This window comes from Ursus arctos, unplaced genomic scaffold (genome assembly GCF_023065955.2).
Source record: "Ursus arctos isolate Adak ecotype North America unplaced genomic scaffold, UrsArc2.0 scaffold_12, whole genome shotgun sequence".
Classification (NCBI taxonomy): domain Eukaryota; kingdom Metazoa; phylum Chordata; class Mammalia; order Carnivora; family Ursidae; genus Ursus; species Ursus arctos.
Window position 1 is genome coordinate 59,848,605 of NW_026622786.1, and position 17,828 is coordinate 59,866,432.

At 46.2% G+C, this 17,828-nt stretch overlaps 1 protein-coding gene across 3 annotated transcripts in view; it reads left to right on the plus strand.

Moving 5' to 3' along the window:
* The window catches only part of DAB1 (DAB adaptor protein 1), a 1,098,018-nt gene that overhangs the window by 1,051,057 nt on the left and 29,133 nt on the right, over positions 1–17,828 (plus strand). The window contains exons 16-17 of one of the 3 annotated variants that reach the window (XM_057310634.1): positions 12,742–12,792; positions 12,883–12,930. The exons of the other annotated variants lie outside the window; for them this stretch is intronic. Coding sequence (XP_057166617.1) covers positions 12,742–12,792; positions 12,883–12,930 — 99 coding nt within the window. The remainder of the gene's footprint in view (positions 1–12,741; positions 12,793–12,882; positions 12,931–17,828) is intronic. 3 annotated transcript variants of the gene reach the window in all.

A 17,828-nucleotide genomic window follows, 5' to 3' on the forward strand; every position in this document is an offset into this window, starting at 1 on the left:
AAACACACGACACCTGTTTCAGCAATCACTTAGAGAGGAGGCAAGAAATGAACATTTGCTGAGTACTTACTGGGGCCAGGGAGCACGGACGTTGTTTGGCAAGCTGTAGCTGGTTCGGTGAATTGCGAAGACTGCATTGCCTAAAGGGCCATTTGTGGTACTTCTAAAAACGTGACTTCCTTGGCGCCACCCCCCGGATCTGCTTTGGTAAGGCTCACGTGCGTGTGTGTGTGTGTGTGTGTGTGTGTGTGTGTGTAAAGGGAGATTGATAAAGCTCCCCCAATGAATTCTGATGCTCCACCAAGTTTATCTAGTTTAATTAGCAGAGCAACTACGTTTGTCTCCATTTTATGGACAAGAAGACTGAGCTTGAGATGCCAGGGGGAGAGGGAAATAAGGTCTGACTCTGAAGGAGGCATCCCTTGCTCCTGACTTGTACATAAAGAATGGCTCCTGGGAAGGTGACACTGACTCCCTTGTTACACACCCTCCCTGCCCCACCTCCTGGTTCCCGCCTTTTGCAGAGCTCTGTCAGTGTCTCACTGTGTGTGTGTCTCGGGTAGGTTAGCAGCTGTCCTGATCTCTGTTGCTCCTCTTTCCCACCGTGTGTGCTATCAGCCCGATAATCCGGCTTCATTCCCAATTTCCTATATTTTTCAATCTCCTTGTCTCTCTGGCTATTTCTCTGTTGTTCTTTCCACAGTCACTTAGAAGTTTCCAACCCCTTGACCCAGTCATCATTATTTGCAGTGATCTGACCAGGGTCCTGCAGAGAAGATCAGGGTGGGCTGTGACAGGGTGGGCTCCTAAACTGCCCACTGTGGTTGCTCCTTCCAGAACCCTCAACTCTCTCCCTAGTCTTAAAGCACAGATCGTCTGACACCTTCTGTCCCCCTCAGCATAGCATAATAGTTAGGGGCACTTACTCCAAAGCCAGCTACTTTGGTGAAAATGGTAGGTCTACAATTTACTAGCTGTTTGACCTTGGGCAAGTTAATCCTTCTGTGCCTCAGTTTACTCCTCTCAAAATGAGGATAGCAACAGCACCTACATTCATTGTAATAATTAAAGGAGTTAATATGTAAATAGTGGCTATACACACAGAGGAAGTTCCATCTGAACGGTATCCATTATTATTATTGTCCTGCATGACTGCTGCCTGGCCAAGAAGGGATGAGGTCTTAATATTAATATTAAAACCATCCCTTCCTCTTCAGACCAGAATGGACTGTTTGGGATACATTCTAGAGGTAGAATTACCATTTCTTAATGAATGATTGGATGTCAGGGTGTGGGAGAGAGATGAATCAAAAGTGACTTGTACGTTTGGGGGTTTTATGGGTCTACCAAAACCAGAAATAATGATCTCAACAACTTGTGACCTAATCAAGTGTATATGGACTAGTTTAGATTAAAAAGGTCTTTCATAGAGCAGTCATAGCCAGCATGCAGGTAAAGAGGGTCTCTGCCTGTGAAGTCTGTGTAGGATCTCATGAAATATCCCATCTTCTTGCCCTCCTACCTAGTCTTCGCAGAGAGGTCCAGCACGAGATAATGGGCAGGAAAAGAAGCAGAGACCAGAACAGTGATGTCAAAGCAAGCATGGAGTTCCCTTGTCCCTGTAGTACTATGCACAGAGTGTCTCTGTTGTAATTGCATAGTTTCTGCGATCCTGGAAGTACCTCCTAGAACCAGTCTCTGGTCACCCATGCATTGTTCTGTTCAGGCATCCATTCCTTCACCCATTCCACAAATACTGTCTGGTGTCCACTGGGTGTTGAGCACTGTGCTAGGCACAAGTGCCATACAAGTCACACCGGATCCCAGCCCTTGCCCAGCTCACATTCCCCAGGGGAAGGCTGCCAGCAAACAGGTTAAAAGACAAACAGAGCATGAGTGCAAGCCCCAAAACCAAACGAAATAATGTGATAAGAAGTGGTGGGCTGCTCTCCTATTTAGGAAATGGTCACAGGAGGTCTCCCTAGTCAGGTGACACCTGAGCTGAGATCTGAATTATGAGAAGAAACCAGTGGGAGAGGGACAGGGAAAAGCAAGGATAAGGGCACGCCCCAGTAGTCCGTGAGGAACAGAGGGAAGGCTGGTGTTGGCCGGAGCACAGCAGGAAAGGGGGAGAATGGAATGTGAGTTCAGACATGGGGGGGGCTGCCAGGCACAGGCAGTCCTGCAGGCAGCGGTGCAGTTTGGATATACCTCCAAGTGTAATGGAAGACAGTGGAGCATTTTAGGCAGGGAAGTGAACCTGATCTGATTTAATACCACTGTGACTGCTCTATTGGAGATGAACTTCAGGAGCAAGAGTAAAAACAGAAATCTAGGCAAAGGAGAATGCAGTAGAGGGGATAGGGAGAGAAAGGAAGAGCTGAGGTAGCTTCTGGAGATAGCAAGTTTTAATGAATGGTTGGATGTCAGGGCGTAGGAGAGGGGAGATCAAGAGTACACGTGGGGGTTGAGCATCTAAGCATGAGTTGGTGGCCTTTACAGAAATCAGAAGACAAGGAAAGAGTGGGCTGGAAGAGATCCAGAGTTCTTTGAACGTGGTAAGCTTGAGAGGCTGAACAGTGTGGCATAGGATCACTTCACCAACTTCTGGCAACTAACGGGGAGGGTGATAAGATCAAATATTGGCTCAACCTCAAGTAAGGAGGAATGTCACAGACCGACTACCACCCTTCAGCCACTGATGGATCTCACTAATGGGAAGGACTTGAAGAATTCAGATGAAAATGCCATCCAGGTACTAGAAGGGCCAGAAGGATAGCATATCTCTGTTTTCGTAACTTTTTCTGGGACATCTCCCTAGCATTTCTTTGAAATCAGAACAAGGGCCATTCACCCTGACTGCAAAGCTTCAAGGGTCAAGTGACAGAATGGATATGCTATCCTTTCTAGAGTTTATAATAGTAAATGCCAAGTCTTTGTGAGTGAGCAAGTGTGTGTGTATGTGTGTGCATACATGTGCATACACATTCATGCCGAGCATTTGGAAACACCATATGGACTACCATACTCTCCATTTAGTAAGTCATGCTATAACCAAGTTTCTTTCTGTTCAGTTTCCTATTCTCTTATATAAACACGTTCATCCATTCACTCATTCTGGGTTTTTTTTAATTTGCCAATTCAATATAATTTCCTTTTGTGTGCTAGTCACTGGGCTATCTAGATATTAGGAATGCAGAAATGAGTATGATACAATGTCCCATAAAAGGAACTTGGTCTCTACAAGGTCATAGTCTGTAGTGGAGAAGAGAGAATCAGCCATTGCAACTGGACATATGTGCTCCCCAGGGAAGGATCATCTAATCCATCCTGAGGGCCTCGGAGAAAGGCTTGGAAGAGGTAACTAGATCCAAGTCTCTAGGGATGTGTTGTGGTTCTCCTGATGAACAGGGATGGGAAAGGCAGCCAGTCATAGGGAGTAGCTTGTACCAAAGCCTGAAGGTGAGTAATAGCCCGAGAGACCTGTTGGGAGGGCATGTAAAATTATGACACAAAGTTACAAACTATTTGTAGGTTGGACAATCAATCAGAGACAGTTGAGGATGGTGCTCTTCCGACTTCCTGACTTCCAACCTTTCAGCTGCTGTCCGAGTCTGTTCTCTTGGGAAACATTGCCTCGTCTGACCTTCAGAGATCTGTGAAGTAGCCATTTCCCTCACTGTTTTACACATGAGCAAGCTGGACTTTCCTTGGGGCCTTAGTTTCCTTGTAAAATGTATGCTAGGTTTCTCTGCTCTGACTTACTGTCTCCTCTTAGTCTGTACGATTGGGGGGGTCATGATACTTATTTGGAGGTCTTAACTATACATTGGGCGCCACGCCAATGAAGCTATTACCTGGAATCTTACCCAAGCTAATCTTCGCATAGTCCCATGAGATGGATATTTCCCCGATTTCATAACAAAGAAGGGTCAAGAGATGAGTCAAGTAGTTAACTTCCATTCACCCAAAAAGAGAATTCTGGTTTTGGTTGTTTGCAATGGCTTCCGCCCGGTGCATGGCATTGCAGCAGTGACATTGACCCACACTCTGAAAATACTCAGCATGGTACCCCTGTTGTGACACTCGTCACGCTCCAACCTGAATTGCAACCCTCCATTTGGCCTAGCTTGACTGTTACAGCTCAGAGAAGGGACAGCATCTCGGCCTTTGCAGTGTTGGCCCAGTGCCTTGCTCATCGTGGGCACTCAGGAAGTTTATTAATTCTTAAATGAATGCCTTGAGGACTGAATCCAGGAATGAGGACGTGAATAAGGAAATGAATATGCCTGAGCACATAAAAATCTGCATTCTACCAGAGAAAAAAAGGAAAAGCATTTTGCCCAGAACGGCTGTCAGAGCAGCAGGCGAAGCCCTCCTGACTATTTTTTTCCTCTGCTGTGACATCTTTCCATTTGTGATTTCCTCTGATTTGCTCTGCACTCAGCCTGAGCCTCTGCTGTGCTCGCTTGATTTCAGCTCCATCCAGTATTTCTTGTTACCGTTTGGGTGCCATCTGGATCCAAGGAGCAGCCTCTCCAAGAGACTCACAGCGGCAGAGTAAGAATGGCTAACTCTCAGAGAAGGTCCGCTGCCCTCCTCCCCACCAGTGTGTGGAGATCCTGTCATCCCGCTGACAGGAGCCAATTTCACATGTGATTCTAATTCACTCCCTTTTCAAAGTACTGAACTGATGCCAAGTCTTGTTAGGAGTTTTGAAAAATCCTTGAGTTTTTGCTAATGTAGAACCAGAATAATAGATTTTTTTAAAGGAGAAGCGATCAAGGAAGAGACTGTTAAAAACAAGTGATTCCAAGCTGTTGCGAAGTTGCTCCCCTTCGGCCTCCTGTCTACTCTGCACCTCTCCACCTGTGCACGTGTGTTGGCTCATTGACTCAAGGAGTAACGCTGTCTTGCAGCCCAACAAAGGAGCTGAAGCAAGAAAGGGGGCTCCACGTTCTAAGATTCTCCTTGTCAAATGGCAGTGCTTTGGGGTGAGGTCATGGGTTGGGACCAGTCTCCGGAGCCCCAGAGGCTTCTATGAGTGTAAAAGCATGGACTTCATGCCAGCGCTCCTGCAGAAACTCAGTGGCCACGCTGGTGTTTTCAGTGTTTCTTCCTAATCCCCATCCCGATTTTGGCCGTCACCATAGACATGGGGGTACTGTCATCGCTCTTTCTGATCACTGCCTCATGACAACAGCACTGATACTGTCAGACCCCCAATAGCACCACTGCCTCCGTCTCAAAATGTCGGCTGCCTCCACTCTACCTGGCCTCTCAGGATTGTGTTGGACCCCGTGTGTTTTGTAGTGGAGGCAACAGTAGTGGGAGCCATGGGCATGAGCCATGTCGTCATCACTCTGAACCAAGCACTCTGTACTGAAGGCTTTGCGTGTTATTTCATAACACCAGTCCCAGGATAGTTGTCTGTTTTCTTTTCCGTCTCCCTCAGAGGAGGTAAGGACAAGGACTGTGTCTTAGCATAGTTGCTCAGTAAATAGATGCGGAGTGGATGAGTGACTGGTTCTCACAGTCGTGACAGCTGTCACCGTCACCACCACTGTCCCCCCACTCCGGCATCACGATCCGCATCTCCTGCCCTTCATCACTGTTACTGAGATCAAACGTACTTAGCTCTGAGTATCTTCTTGCATAAGCCACCCTCAGCCTCAGATTGTGCCACCGGCCCTATCCTTATGGTTTTTTGGGGAGGTTTTTTTGTTTGTTTGTTTTTCAAGAAAATAATGGCTATGTTTTAGAAAATCTGGGTGTGAAAATGTGGAATTGCCAACTGGATTCTGAAATCGGGATGGAGAAGAAGAGCAGAGAAGAGAAGGGCATGGGGTAGGAGGGATGAATGATGGGGCTGACCCCCAGAATGGTCCAGCCTGACCAGTGTTCACACTGGGGGAAAGGTACAGGAGCAGGCTGTGTCTGCTGGGAAGGCCATTTTGCACCTTCAGCTTCTCCAGGTGGCTTTGCCCCTTCCCGGGAGCAGTGTTTCCCAGCCCTTTACAAGTGGCCTGAATTCTGTCTACTCTCACCTACCAAGTAAATACTCTATGGTTATCCTCCCTCTCTTCCTCCCTCTTTTCCTCCCTCCCTCCCTCACTCTGTCTTCCCCCACTCTTTTCTTCCCTTTCCTTTCTCCCCCTTCCCTCCCTCTCTCCACTCTCCCTCTTCCTTATCCCTCTCCCTCTTCCTCCCCTCCTCCCTCCCACCCTTCCTTCCCTTTCTGTAATTTTGGAAAGGGAACTGACATCCATTGAGATTTTATTCTGCCAGTTACTGCGCTAATTTTATTCATACACATCAACGTTCTTTCTGCTTCCTCTCAGCAAGCCTACACTGGCCTATTTTTTGAGGAGAAAACTGAGGCTCAGAGCGAGGAGGGAATTTATCCAAGGAAATGCCAATGATGAAGCAGCAGTTTGAACTCATGCTGTTTGAGACATCCCCCTTTCCATTCCCCCACGCTGCCTAGCCTAAAAACATCCAATTTCTCACCCTAGAAATAGCTATTATTTTCAGAAAATGCAAGCAAATTGGTTTTCTTGACATTTGATTGAAGTTGGGAAGGACAAGGGTCCAGAGTCATATTCCTGAGCCACAGCAGCCCCCTGGTCATTCACATTAGCCTGGGCAGGTCATCTTAGCACCTTGACCTTCCAAGGGGTGTCTGCCTTTCTCTTGCCACCTGAATAAAGCACTAGCAAATTCTTTTCACCTCTATTCCCCATCCCGTTTTTTCCCTTGCATAGTCAGAAAGACCATTTCAACCTAAATACCCACTAAGGATGAATGGATTAAGAAAGTGTGGTAGTGGGGCACCTGGGTGGCTCAGTTGGTTAAGCGTCTGCCTTCTGCTCAGGTCATGATCTCAGGGTCCTGGGATCGAGTTTTACATCAGGCTCCCCTGCTCAGTGGGGAGTCTGCTTCTCCCTCTCCCTCTGCCACTCCCTCTGCTCATGCTCTCTCTCTCTCTCAAATAAATAAATAAAATCATTTAAAAAATGTGATAGATCCACACAATGGAATATTATTCAGCCTTAAAAGGGAAGGACATCCTTCCAAATGTGACAGCTTGCCTGAACCTTGAGGACATTACACTAAATGAAATAAGCCAATTGCAAAGGACAAATACTTCAGGATACCACTTATCTGAGGTCTATGAAATAGCCGAACACCATAGAGGCAGAGGGTAGAATAGTGGTTGCAGGGGCTGGGGGAGGGGAAAGTAGTGAGCTGCTTTTCAACTAGTGTAAGTTTTAGTTCTGCAAGAGACTAAGTTCTAGAGATCTGCATTGTGCCTGTAGATAATATACTATATTGTACTCTCTAGAATTGGTTAAGATGGTAGATCTCATGTTAAGTGTTCTTCCCACAGTAAAAAGGAGTGGCGGGGGGTGGGGGAGGCTGTGCCAAGGTCCAACTTAATTTTTAGGAAGCCAGATGTAAATATTTCACTGTCCAAGGATTTACAGATGTATGACTCTTGAAGATATTAACTTTCATTATAAGGTCCCCTCCCCCTCTAACTTTCTGGACAACCTCTGGGACTCTCCTGAAATGGCAGCTGGGGAAAGGAACATTGCCTGTTAGATCGAGGCCCAACTTTGAGTAACCACAGGCAACTTTTCAATGATTACAGAGACTGTCCTCCATGCAGCACCTGTTCCTCTATGAGATTAAGTGGATTCAGGAAGATCATTGAGCCCCAGATCTCAGTAGGCCTGGAACATTTTGGCATTAAATGGGACTGCATTCTGTTGTAATGATGAGGCTTCATGGATTTCCTTTAAAACATGAATCCTAATTTCCTTTAAAAAGCCCCACAAATATCTAGCTCTGGCTTAGCTCAGGCAATGAAAAAAAAACCTTTACCCCAGAAGAAGGCTGCTGTTTTTGCAAACTGAGTTCGTTTCTGTAATACTGTCTAGACAGTGCAAAGAATTCAGTTCTCCCATAGAAACGCTTCAGTCAATACAAAAGTGGGATATTCTTTAAAAGAAAGGGAAGAACTATGTAAGGAAGCAAAATGTCCACTATGTAGAGAATTCTCAGTCAACTGGATGTTTTTTTAAATATATACTCTGTAGAGCATAACAATAAAGTAGTCGCTAGCCACATATTGGCTATTTAAGTTGAAATTAAAAGTAAATAGAGAGTGCCAGCAGAGAGAGGGGCATAGAGGGAGAGGGAGAGAGAATCTGCAGCAGACTCCACATGGAGCACAGAGCTTGACATGGGACTTGATCCCACAACCGCAAGACTATGACTTGAGCCAAAACCAAGAGTCAGACGCTTAACTGACTGAGCCTCCCAGGTACCCCAAAACTAAGTAAAACTTAGAGTTCCGTTCATCAGTCACACCAGCTGTATTTGAAGTGCCCAATAGCCCCATAGAACCGCGCAGGCTACCATACTGGATATTACAGACATAGAACTTCCCATCACACAGAAATTTCTATGGGGCAGTGCTGCTCTTGGGAGAAATCATTTATTACCTCACATTTTCTGGTCCCCATCTCAACTCCACCAGCATCCCCACTTTGTTCTTCATTTGCCAGAGTTTTTCCTGTCTCTCTCAGCCAGAAGGTAAGAAAGCAGCTGTTTACTCTTGGCCAACAGAGATAGAAAGCTCGACTCCTAGATACCACCGAGGGAATTAGTCTTCATTAGCATGTGTCTTCCTTGTTAGATCACTCACTGGGGAAAGGTACATACATTTGAGTGCCTGGAATCACTAGGTGCCTTAATAGTACCCACTTTGGTGAGGTTACAAATCACTTAAGTTAAATCCATTTCTCCTGAGCTTTCTAAATGCATAATTGAATTCATTCTTCTGCAGTATTGGCCTGAGTTCTGAGTTGAGGTCTAGATGCCTTACACCCTCCCTGGCCCACTCCTGTTCCACTCCCAAACTAGAATGATTGTATATTCTTGCTCTGCTCTGAGCTTCGGAAGAGCAGGGTCCAGGCAGTATTCATCTTTGTCTCTCCAGCGCCTAGCCAGAGTTTGGCAGGTGAAAAGCACTCAGTGAATGTTTGTTGAAGAAATTAATTAATCAATTACATAATCAATCAAGATGTCTTCAGTTTTCCCAGTAGGACTTTCACTAATTATTCCTACAGAGAGTTCGTTCCCCAGCACAGTGATTCTGAAGTCTGGCTGCACATTGGAATCACCTGGGGATCTCTTAGAACCCACTGATGCCAGGACCCCACCCCAAACCCATACAATTCGAATCTCTGGTAGTGGGGACTAGGCATCAGTAGTTTGGTGAAGGCTCCCCCCAAAGAATTACGTTGTGCAGGCAGGGGTGAGAATCACCGCAGGCTTCTGATTTGGCAGCCGTAAATACATTTTCATCCTTTCGGACGTGTTCACCCACAGCCCATCTCATTCACTGTCACGTTCTCAGTAAGACCGACAGGAGTCTGGCCTTAATAGTTAATTTGTTCAGTTATGGGACAACAGTGTCCCCTCTGCTCCAAACAGAGACTCTGGGAAGATAGAGTCCCTGCAGAAGCTTTCTTTCAGTGTCTTCATGAGGATTCAGGCTAGAACTGTCTTGAAACAGCACAAGAGAATCTGTTCTGTTAAACCCTCACTGGAAATGTACATTATGAGTAAATTGGATGTCATATTGAGTCTTGAGAAGCAGAATACAAAGCTACATGCATGCCATCATAATAAGTGTGAGAAACATATCTCTAAGGGGAAAAAGAAGACTTGAAGATGAGTGACCAAAAACTCTAGTAGTAATTGTGGGCAAAGCAAGCTGGATATGGGGGGCAGGTGGGGGGGAGCTAGGGAACAGATTCCAAGTTCTGACCACGGGACTCCACCAGGAGGAAGTGCCCTGGTGGCAGGGTCTCCCCACTAGCTGGATGAAATGCACGGGGTGTTCCTGAAACTTGCCCTAGACAGGAGGACGGGGCTCCAAAGACTGACTGAGCCAGAATTAAAACAGGAAAGTCACCACCACACCAGGTACAAGAGGTGTGGCCGGAAGGATGATCAAACAAGACTGGCCAGAAGGGAGACGTGAGGGAGAAGACAGGGTCAGGGATGGACTGAGGAGTTCAGGACTAAAGGTCAGGAAGTGTGGGGCAACCTTTTCCATGGCGTCTGGTCTGTCCTCTCAAGCAGGGGTCGTTTCTAAAGAGGGGCCTCCCACAAGATTTTTTTTTCTTTCTCTTTTTCCAAATACCATCTAATAGTAGTTTTCTAACATTAAAAAAGTATGTGCCTGTGCATTCCAGAAGTGTTGCAAATGAAACAGGATGAGGAGATACTGGGAACCGCTGCTATTTATTGAGCACCTACTGTGTGCCAAGCACCAAACAAGACCACACACACACACACACACACACACACATCTCAGTTAACCCTCTCAATAAACCTGAGATAGCGTTAGCATTAACACCAGCACTTTATAGATGAGACAACAGGCTGACTAGCTTGTTGTCCAGGGTCCCACAGACCATATGTGGCACAGTCAGGATTGAGTCCACGTGTGTGTGACTCCAGAGAGATGCCTTTGCTCACGCACCCAGACCACGCTTCGTCCAAGTGGATGGAAATGCCCCCCTCCCACTGCAGCTCTATTCCTCACCAAAGGCCACGCCTTCTGTCACCAGGAAAGTGACGGACTCACACCAGCACTGGTTATCCTCACACGTTTTCATTATATGGTGGAGGTTTTATGAGACTCTACCACAGGCTGTTTTTCAAATTTATTTAATTCATCCATCATGCTCTGAAGCCATTTGCTTTTTTATATTGGACGGATGTAATGAGATTTTGGACACTAAAAAATGTTTTTATTAAAAGTTATGACCCAGAGCAAGTTGGTAGGGGCTGTGCCATAAATCCCCAGAAGTGTGGGAATTTATAAAGGATAGTAGCGACATAACCTTAACCTTTTAGGCCACACCATAGATTACAGGATCACTTAGGCTAATATTGCCTCCCCCACTCCCCACCTCTGGCCAGATAGAATCATCATGATAATTTATGTGGTTAGCTGATGTGGTTGCTCTTCCCCCTCTCTTTGCCACGATTGACTCCAGCAAGCCAGGGCCTGGTGGAAGCAAGTGGGTGGGAACAGACTTGGTGGTGGTGGGTCTGAAGGCCCTGCTGTGGTGGGCGTGGGCACCTGCTGTGCTCTGCAGCCCTGTAACAGGGCTCACTGACCTCACACAGTCACTCTTTCTCCAGACGGGGCGGAAGTGGTTATGGGGGATGGTTTCTCCAGTCCTTCATTGCCAACAGGAAGCTCTCCTCAAAATGGGAATGATGCCATTATTTTTGTTCACGCACAATAATTCCATTTTAATGTCAATATTGTCAGATTCATATTAATGTTGCACTCCTTGGAAATCACCCCAAAAATAATCAGCTTGGGCATATTGACCAAAAAACATATCTATAGTAGATATTATATATATTATTGATAATATATATTATCAGTGGGACTTTGGTAAATAACGTTTGTTAAGCAGAGCGCCAGGGTGTCGGATGGGGAGCACAGTACAACAGAAGACTAAAAGGGACTTGCAGTAGAGACGTTTATTACAGGTCCTGGGGGAGGTACAGAGCACACCTCGAGAGGTCACTTGGGAAAGTCAAGGCAGGGTGCAGGCGGAGAAAATGCAGCGAGACTTAAGGTGCATGCCTTTTTTAGGGCCCACAAGTGAAGTGCTTTGGGGCCTCTGGACTAAGTCCAGATTGGTCCGTTCACACCAAAAAGAGCGGGGTTTTGGTAAGCTCCATAGGGGTCTTATCTAAGGGGCACGTGAGGGAAGGCGGGAGAGACTCCGCATCACAAGGCCATTGGGGGAGTCCTGTTAGGAGTTTACAGTTACTTGTGACTCTGCCGGTGGTTTATCTAAGACCTGCTCATGGGAGGGGCTGGCGTCTGTTCAAGGCCCTGAAGTTAGCGCAGCCACACGAATGATGCCAGTGCAGCAATATGGAATCATTTAGTGAGATCCTCAACAATCATGAACAACGAAATACAAAATTAACAAAACAATTCGACTTGGTCAACTGCCAGCTACTTTTAAAACATGCATTCGTTCATATATTTTTGAGCACTGTTATGTGCCAGATCCTCTGCGAGCAGCCAGGATTTGGGAGTAAATACAGCATGGTCATGCTTCTGGAAGCACAGTGTAATCAGCACAGATGATGTGCTATTACTCTGATGATTTTCAGCTCAGAGGATCAAGGGGAGCTTCGTGGAAGAGGTGACCTTCCAGCCGGGTTTGAGGAATTTAGTGCTTCGGGCTTGCAGAGATGAGAAGAGCATTTCAGGCAGAGGGGACAGCATGCATAAGGGCGCTCACACAACCAGCTGTTCACAGAGTGCTCCAAAGAGTTAAGAGTTTGGCCAAAACACATGATAGCATTTTTTTTTTCCTTTTAAAACAAAATCTTGAGTGTAAATAAACATCACGCTCTTATCTGTTGCCACCGTTGAGGCAGGCTGGGTAATATCTGGAATTGCAGGAAGATAGACTTGAAACCTGCGAACCTACCATTATGGATTTCCTCCTAATCAGGCCCATGTTTTATCATCTGCTTCTGCTGGGAACACGCTGGCCACAGCTCCTGTCTAGAGAGCCAGTGGGAGTGGAAAGCGTAGATCCCATCATCATTAAACTCATAAATCCATGCCATTTGTGTGTCAGACTCTTCATCCTCATTCATCATCCCTTACACTTTCAGAACGGTCACCCGTTTGAGGATTTTGAAGAACGGTTTGCCGCGGCCACCCCGGTAAGAATGAGAGGGCCCTGTCTGGTTAACTGCTTCAGGTCATTAGCCCATGTTCATTTCATGCTCATAAGTCATGCCTTGTGGTTACAGAACAGAAACCTGCCGATGGACTTTGATGAGATTTTGGAGGCAACAAAGGTAAGGCCTCCAGGCTCATGGTAAATGAGGGTCGTTCTTGTCATTCTCATGCATTCCATGTTCTCCTCATCCAGCCTGCGTGAATGGCAGGTGCCAGCTCTGCTCTTAGTGGGTACCTAGTCTAATGTTCACGGGCAGATTATTGGTGAGCCCTGTGATGAGGTCAGAGAGTATGTGTGTATGAGTACGTGTGTGTGTGTGTTTTGATTGTGTGTTGGAGGGGAACTGATCTGGTGTCATTCCACAAATACTTTTCAAGCTCCCAGGCTGTGCCAGGCATTCTGGTAGATGCTAGGGATTCAGTAGAGCAGGAGGACACAGACGCTGTCCTCGAGGAGCTCACGGTGTCCTGGTGCAACAGTGCGCAGCACGGGTAAGATGAGGTAGGTTAGTCTAGTGCAGTGTAATAAAACAGAACGCCGGGGCTTCTGCACACAAACAGCGTGTGTCGAGTGCACGTAAGGGAAGAAAAACCGGGCAGGACTGCGATTCGGTCAGTCTACCCTGGACTAGCTGTACTGGTTTGCAGCCGGTGTTTATTCGGATTGGTCGATACACAGGCCAGTGACATTATCACCTCTGATAAGAGGGTGTTTGGGAAGTCTCTAGGACAGGGGTCCTCAACCTTGGCTGCAAATTAGAATCACCAGGAGAGCTTTTAAAGTTGCAGTTATTGGGCTGTACTTCAAACCGATTCATTCAGAATCTCTAGGAGTGGAAACCAGGCATCAGTCATTTCCTTTAGGTGCATCCAAGGTTGAGAACTGCTGATCTGAGTATCACATAAGCTGTTCTGGACGGTGGGGTGGGGTGCAAATTGAGTTAGGAAACACTTCCCAGAAAGGAAAAAAAGAGAGTCCTCTAATTTCTGTCCTGAAGGATGGGTGGGAAAGGCAATTGGGGACGGAATAAATGTTCTCGGAAGGAGGAAGAACATGTGCAAAGGCCCTGCTGCGGCCCCTCCCGTTGTAACCCTGTGTCTCCCTTCTCCATTACACTGCCCCGATTCTGTCGATGGGGCTGACTTTCCACCAAACAGCCAGCCCGTGAGAGTAGGAACAGGAACAGCCTCATATCCCCTGTTCTCGGTACAGCAGCCGATGCGTACTAGGGGCCTCGTACTTTCCCTACAGGAAGGAGCTCCTGATGCCAAAACATAGGGAATGGGCCTGTGAGAATGTGTTTTGGGGGTCGGCCAAGGACATCTCAGCCTTCATCAATGGCACTTTCAGAATTTCTCTGCAGGAGGGGCCTTGAAGTCCGCCTGCAGCCATCTAGTTGAAAGAAGGACCAGGGGACTAATCTTGAAACAGCAGGGCACAGCGCTCTAAATATTATTCGAAAACCATCACTTGTTCCTATCAAAGAGTGGCTGTGAAGGGGCTGGCCCGAGGAGGAGACTGAGGGCCTTCCTCCTCAACAACCAGGCTATCCTTATCCCCTTCACTGGACTGGGCAGTTTCCATTATCCCTCTGCTTGCCCTGGGAAATACCCAGGGCCTAAGGAAGGCAGAATCTGCCGTCGGCAGCCTCATGGCTATCAGCAGGTGTCTGAAGTGCTGGTAATGGAAAGACCGATAAGCATCTTGAACTGACCTTCCAGTTGGGTTCTTTGCATGGGTGTCCATCATGGCAGACCCTTTAGGGACCCTAGCTTCTGGTTAGAGAATATTGTGGCTGCACTCCCACCATCTAGGAATGCTACCTAGGGCTTGTGAAGGGTTAGGTAAATGAGGTGTTGCTTGGCGTGCGGGTCAAGCCCAGCTTCTTTTAGCTCACCGACCATCGGTAAGTTGTGTCCCTCTTGGTCTCCACTTGCATGCAGAGGACAGCTAGAGCGACAGTTATGCCACCAGTGAGCTCAGTGAGCATCAGACATGATGATAATGTATTGGAAAATGTATTGTAAACTATAAAATGTTTTACAAATGCGAATGGTTACTTTTAATTCTCTCGAGGCCATTAAAGTGATTAATTACAACAATATTATCAGATGGAACATGGTTTGTTAGGTTACAAATAAAAGGACTAGGGCTAACATGGGGGGAGGGGTGTGAAAATAGATATCATTCCAGATTCTCAATCACATATGGTTATTAGAATTATTTTTAATTTTATGGCCTAAGAATCCCCCTTTTCTATAAAATTTAATTAACTCGAGTTTCTATTTAAACAGCAAATCCAATGGAATGAAATAACAATCTATGTTTTATGCCTCTGCATGTTTTTCTCGTTTAATCCTTGAGTGAAAATCATCTGGCAAGAGGAAAGTCTATATCTCAAGAATGAAGGTTATTTTAAAAGTTGTGCTTAAGGAGAAAATTAGCCAATAAATTATATTTATGATGTTAGTAAAAGTGTGCCACGAGTTCAACACATTTGAAATGTAAATTGTGTGACTTAATTATTAACTTCATTTTATTATTTTCCTACCACTGAAAATAGTTGTAGGCCATTTTAAAACCATTGAGTCCCAATTGCAAGGAAGCCTAGAAGCTTCGTGTTAATTGATTAAATAGAAGTATTCCTTATATGAATCTGGAAGAGAAAGCATAAGGATTGCCATAGTTTCACCAAAGAACATAAAATATTGTAAACATGGTAAAGACTCTTTCCCCAAGACAAGCAAGCATCTAGAGTCCAGCCAGGTCTGGTCCTACTGTGACTTTACTTACCCCTGTCCACTTTGTTGTTTTTTTTTTTTAATGTTTTTTTATTATATTATGTTAGTCATCATACAGTACATCCCCGGTTTCCGATGTAAAGTTCCATGATTCATTAGTTGTGTATAACACCCAGTGCTCCATGCAATACGTGCCCTCCTTACTACCCATCACCAGCCTATCCCATTCCCCACCCCCTGCCCCTCTGAAGCCCTCAGTTTGTTTCTCAGAGTCCATAGTCTCTCATGCTTCATTCTCCCTTCTGATTACCCCCCCTTTCTTTATCCCTTTCTTCCCCTACCGATCTTCCTAGTTCTTATGTTCCATAGATGAGAGAAATCATATGATAATTGTCTTTCTCTGCTTGACTTATTTCACTTAGCATTATCTCCTCCAGCGCCCCCCTTTGCTCGCCTCCTCCCTGCTCCCCTCCACCTTCACGCTCATTACAGGTTGCTTATCTACCCACCTCCTCAGGCTCTTCCGGGCACCTCTCCTTTCTGCTCATGCCCTTGCTTGCACCTGCCTGGATTGTCCTTCCTCTTGTTTGCCCAGCTAACTGCTCTTCATCTTCAGAATCCAGATCAGGTCTGTTCCCTTAAAGAAAAGCCTCCGTAAGCTTCTTTGCCAAAAGCCGGCCGACTCCCTTTCTCTGTTCTCCCACAGAGACACCTGTCGCCGTCCCTGCCACATTAACTTGAAATTACCTAGTTCTACAGATCATCCCACCAGACTTCTAGCTCCCTGCAGGCTGGGACTTGGCATTTCTCATTATTCTGTTCACCGCACCCAGCGCCTCACAGGTGTTCCGTGTGTATGGAGAAAGCACTGTGTAGTTGGGAAGGAAATTAATATGTGCGTAGGGCCTTCCTATGTGCCCAGCATCGTTATTCAGTCCGAAAGCTTAAGGGGAGGAATTGAAAGTTCATTAACCAAGCTAAACTTCTTTCAGCAAAAAGAGCCTTTTGTGCCTTTTTACCAGGCTTAGACAAACTTCAGAGGAAGTCCTGTTATTAATATTGTCAAGAAATCTGCAAAGGAGGTATTGTCATCTCTGCTGTCCAGGTGAGGGGCTATAGCTGCAAGGAGCTGCAGCGGTTGGAAATAAATCTGTCAACAGATGCGGCGCCTTTTCTGGCACCCAGAGCTCACTCGCTCATCAGGGGAGCACAATCCTTTTTTGGCCCTAAGTGTAGAGATCTAGCCATGCCTGGTTACTGCAGAATTCAGGTGCAGGGGTTCCTGGAGGGCAGGCAGGCAGACTTCTGGTCCTTTCTATTGATGGATGTTTTTAGGGTCCCCCCAATCACATGCTGTCACTTAAAATCCAGAGATGAGCTGAAAGAGTTTTTTCCGCACAAAGCATGTGATTATATACTTCAAGGCAGGCCATTTGGTTCCCAGCCATAGTCTCCCTACGGTCTCTGAAGCTGGAAGTGTATGCAGATTAATTTCCAAGTATATCTTAAAGGGTTTCTTCTGCTGCTATGGCTGGCCTTGCTCAGACACTCCTGTATGATGGATGGGGATATAGATGATACAGTGTCTGCAGTCATGAAGTTCCTAGCAGTGATTAATAGTGTATATACTGGGCTGTTTTTGATGCCCTTCCTGGTATTAAATGATATGTTTTCTTTTCTTCCAACGACATTTTTTATCCTAAAGACTGACTCTTTCAGAGACTGTCATTTGACTGCATGCTCTATATGCAGAAAATTCGAGCCTGGCCGGGGTGACCTTGAGGTCACCTTTGTAAGACTCAGTTGATTCATCTGTAAAAATGGGGATGATGATTCGTACCTCTCAGGTTCGTGGTCTTCGGAGCATTTGCTGAGAAGTGGCCATAAAGTCCTGTCTCACTATATCTGACACATGGAAGGCACTTTGTATGTGTGTGTGCACTCAGAGAAGAAAAGCAGTGAGGGGATCACCTTCTTGCCTTTCTCTCCTGGAAAAGAGAGACCACGCTGCCCTCAATGGCGAGTCAGCGCGAAGTGGGATGATGGGTTATGGGCGATGGCTAAGGCCGAATCTCCTTAACTAAGCCCAGATATGCTGCCAGACACACACAAGCAAGACTTGATTCTGGCTGCCCCCCACGTGTTGTCTTTAGGATCATGAGGTATGGTAATGACCAGCTGGGCTTACTGTGTATATAGTCACGATGACAAAGAAACAAGGGTCCTCATGTCACACCGTTTTAAAGCAGCGCCCAGCAGCACTGGCTTCCCTTGT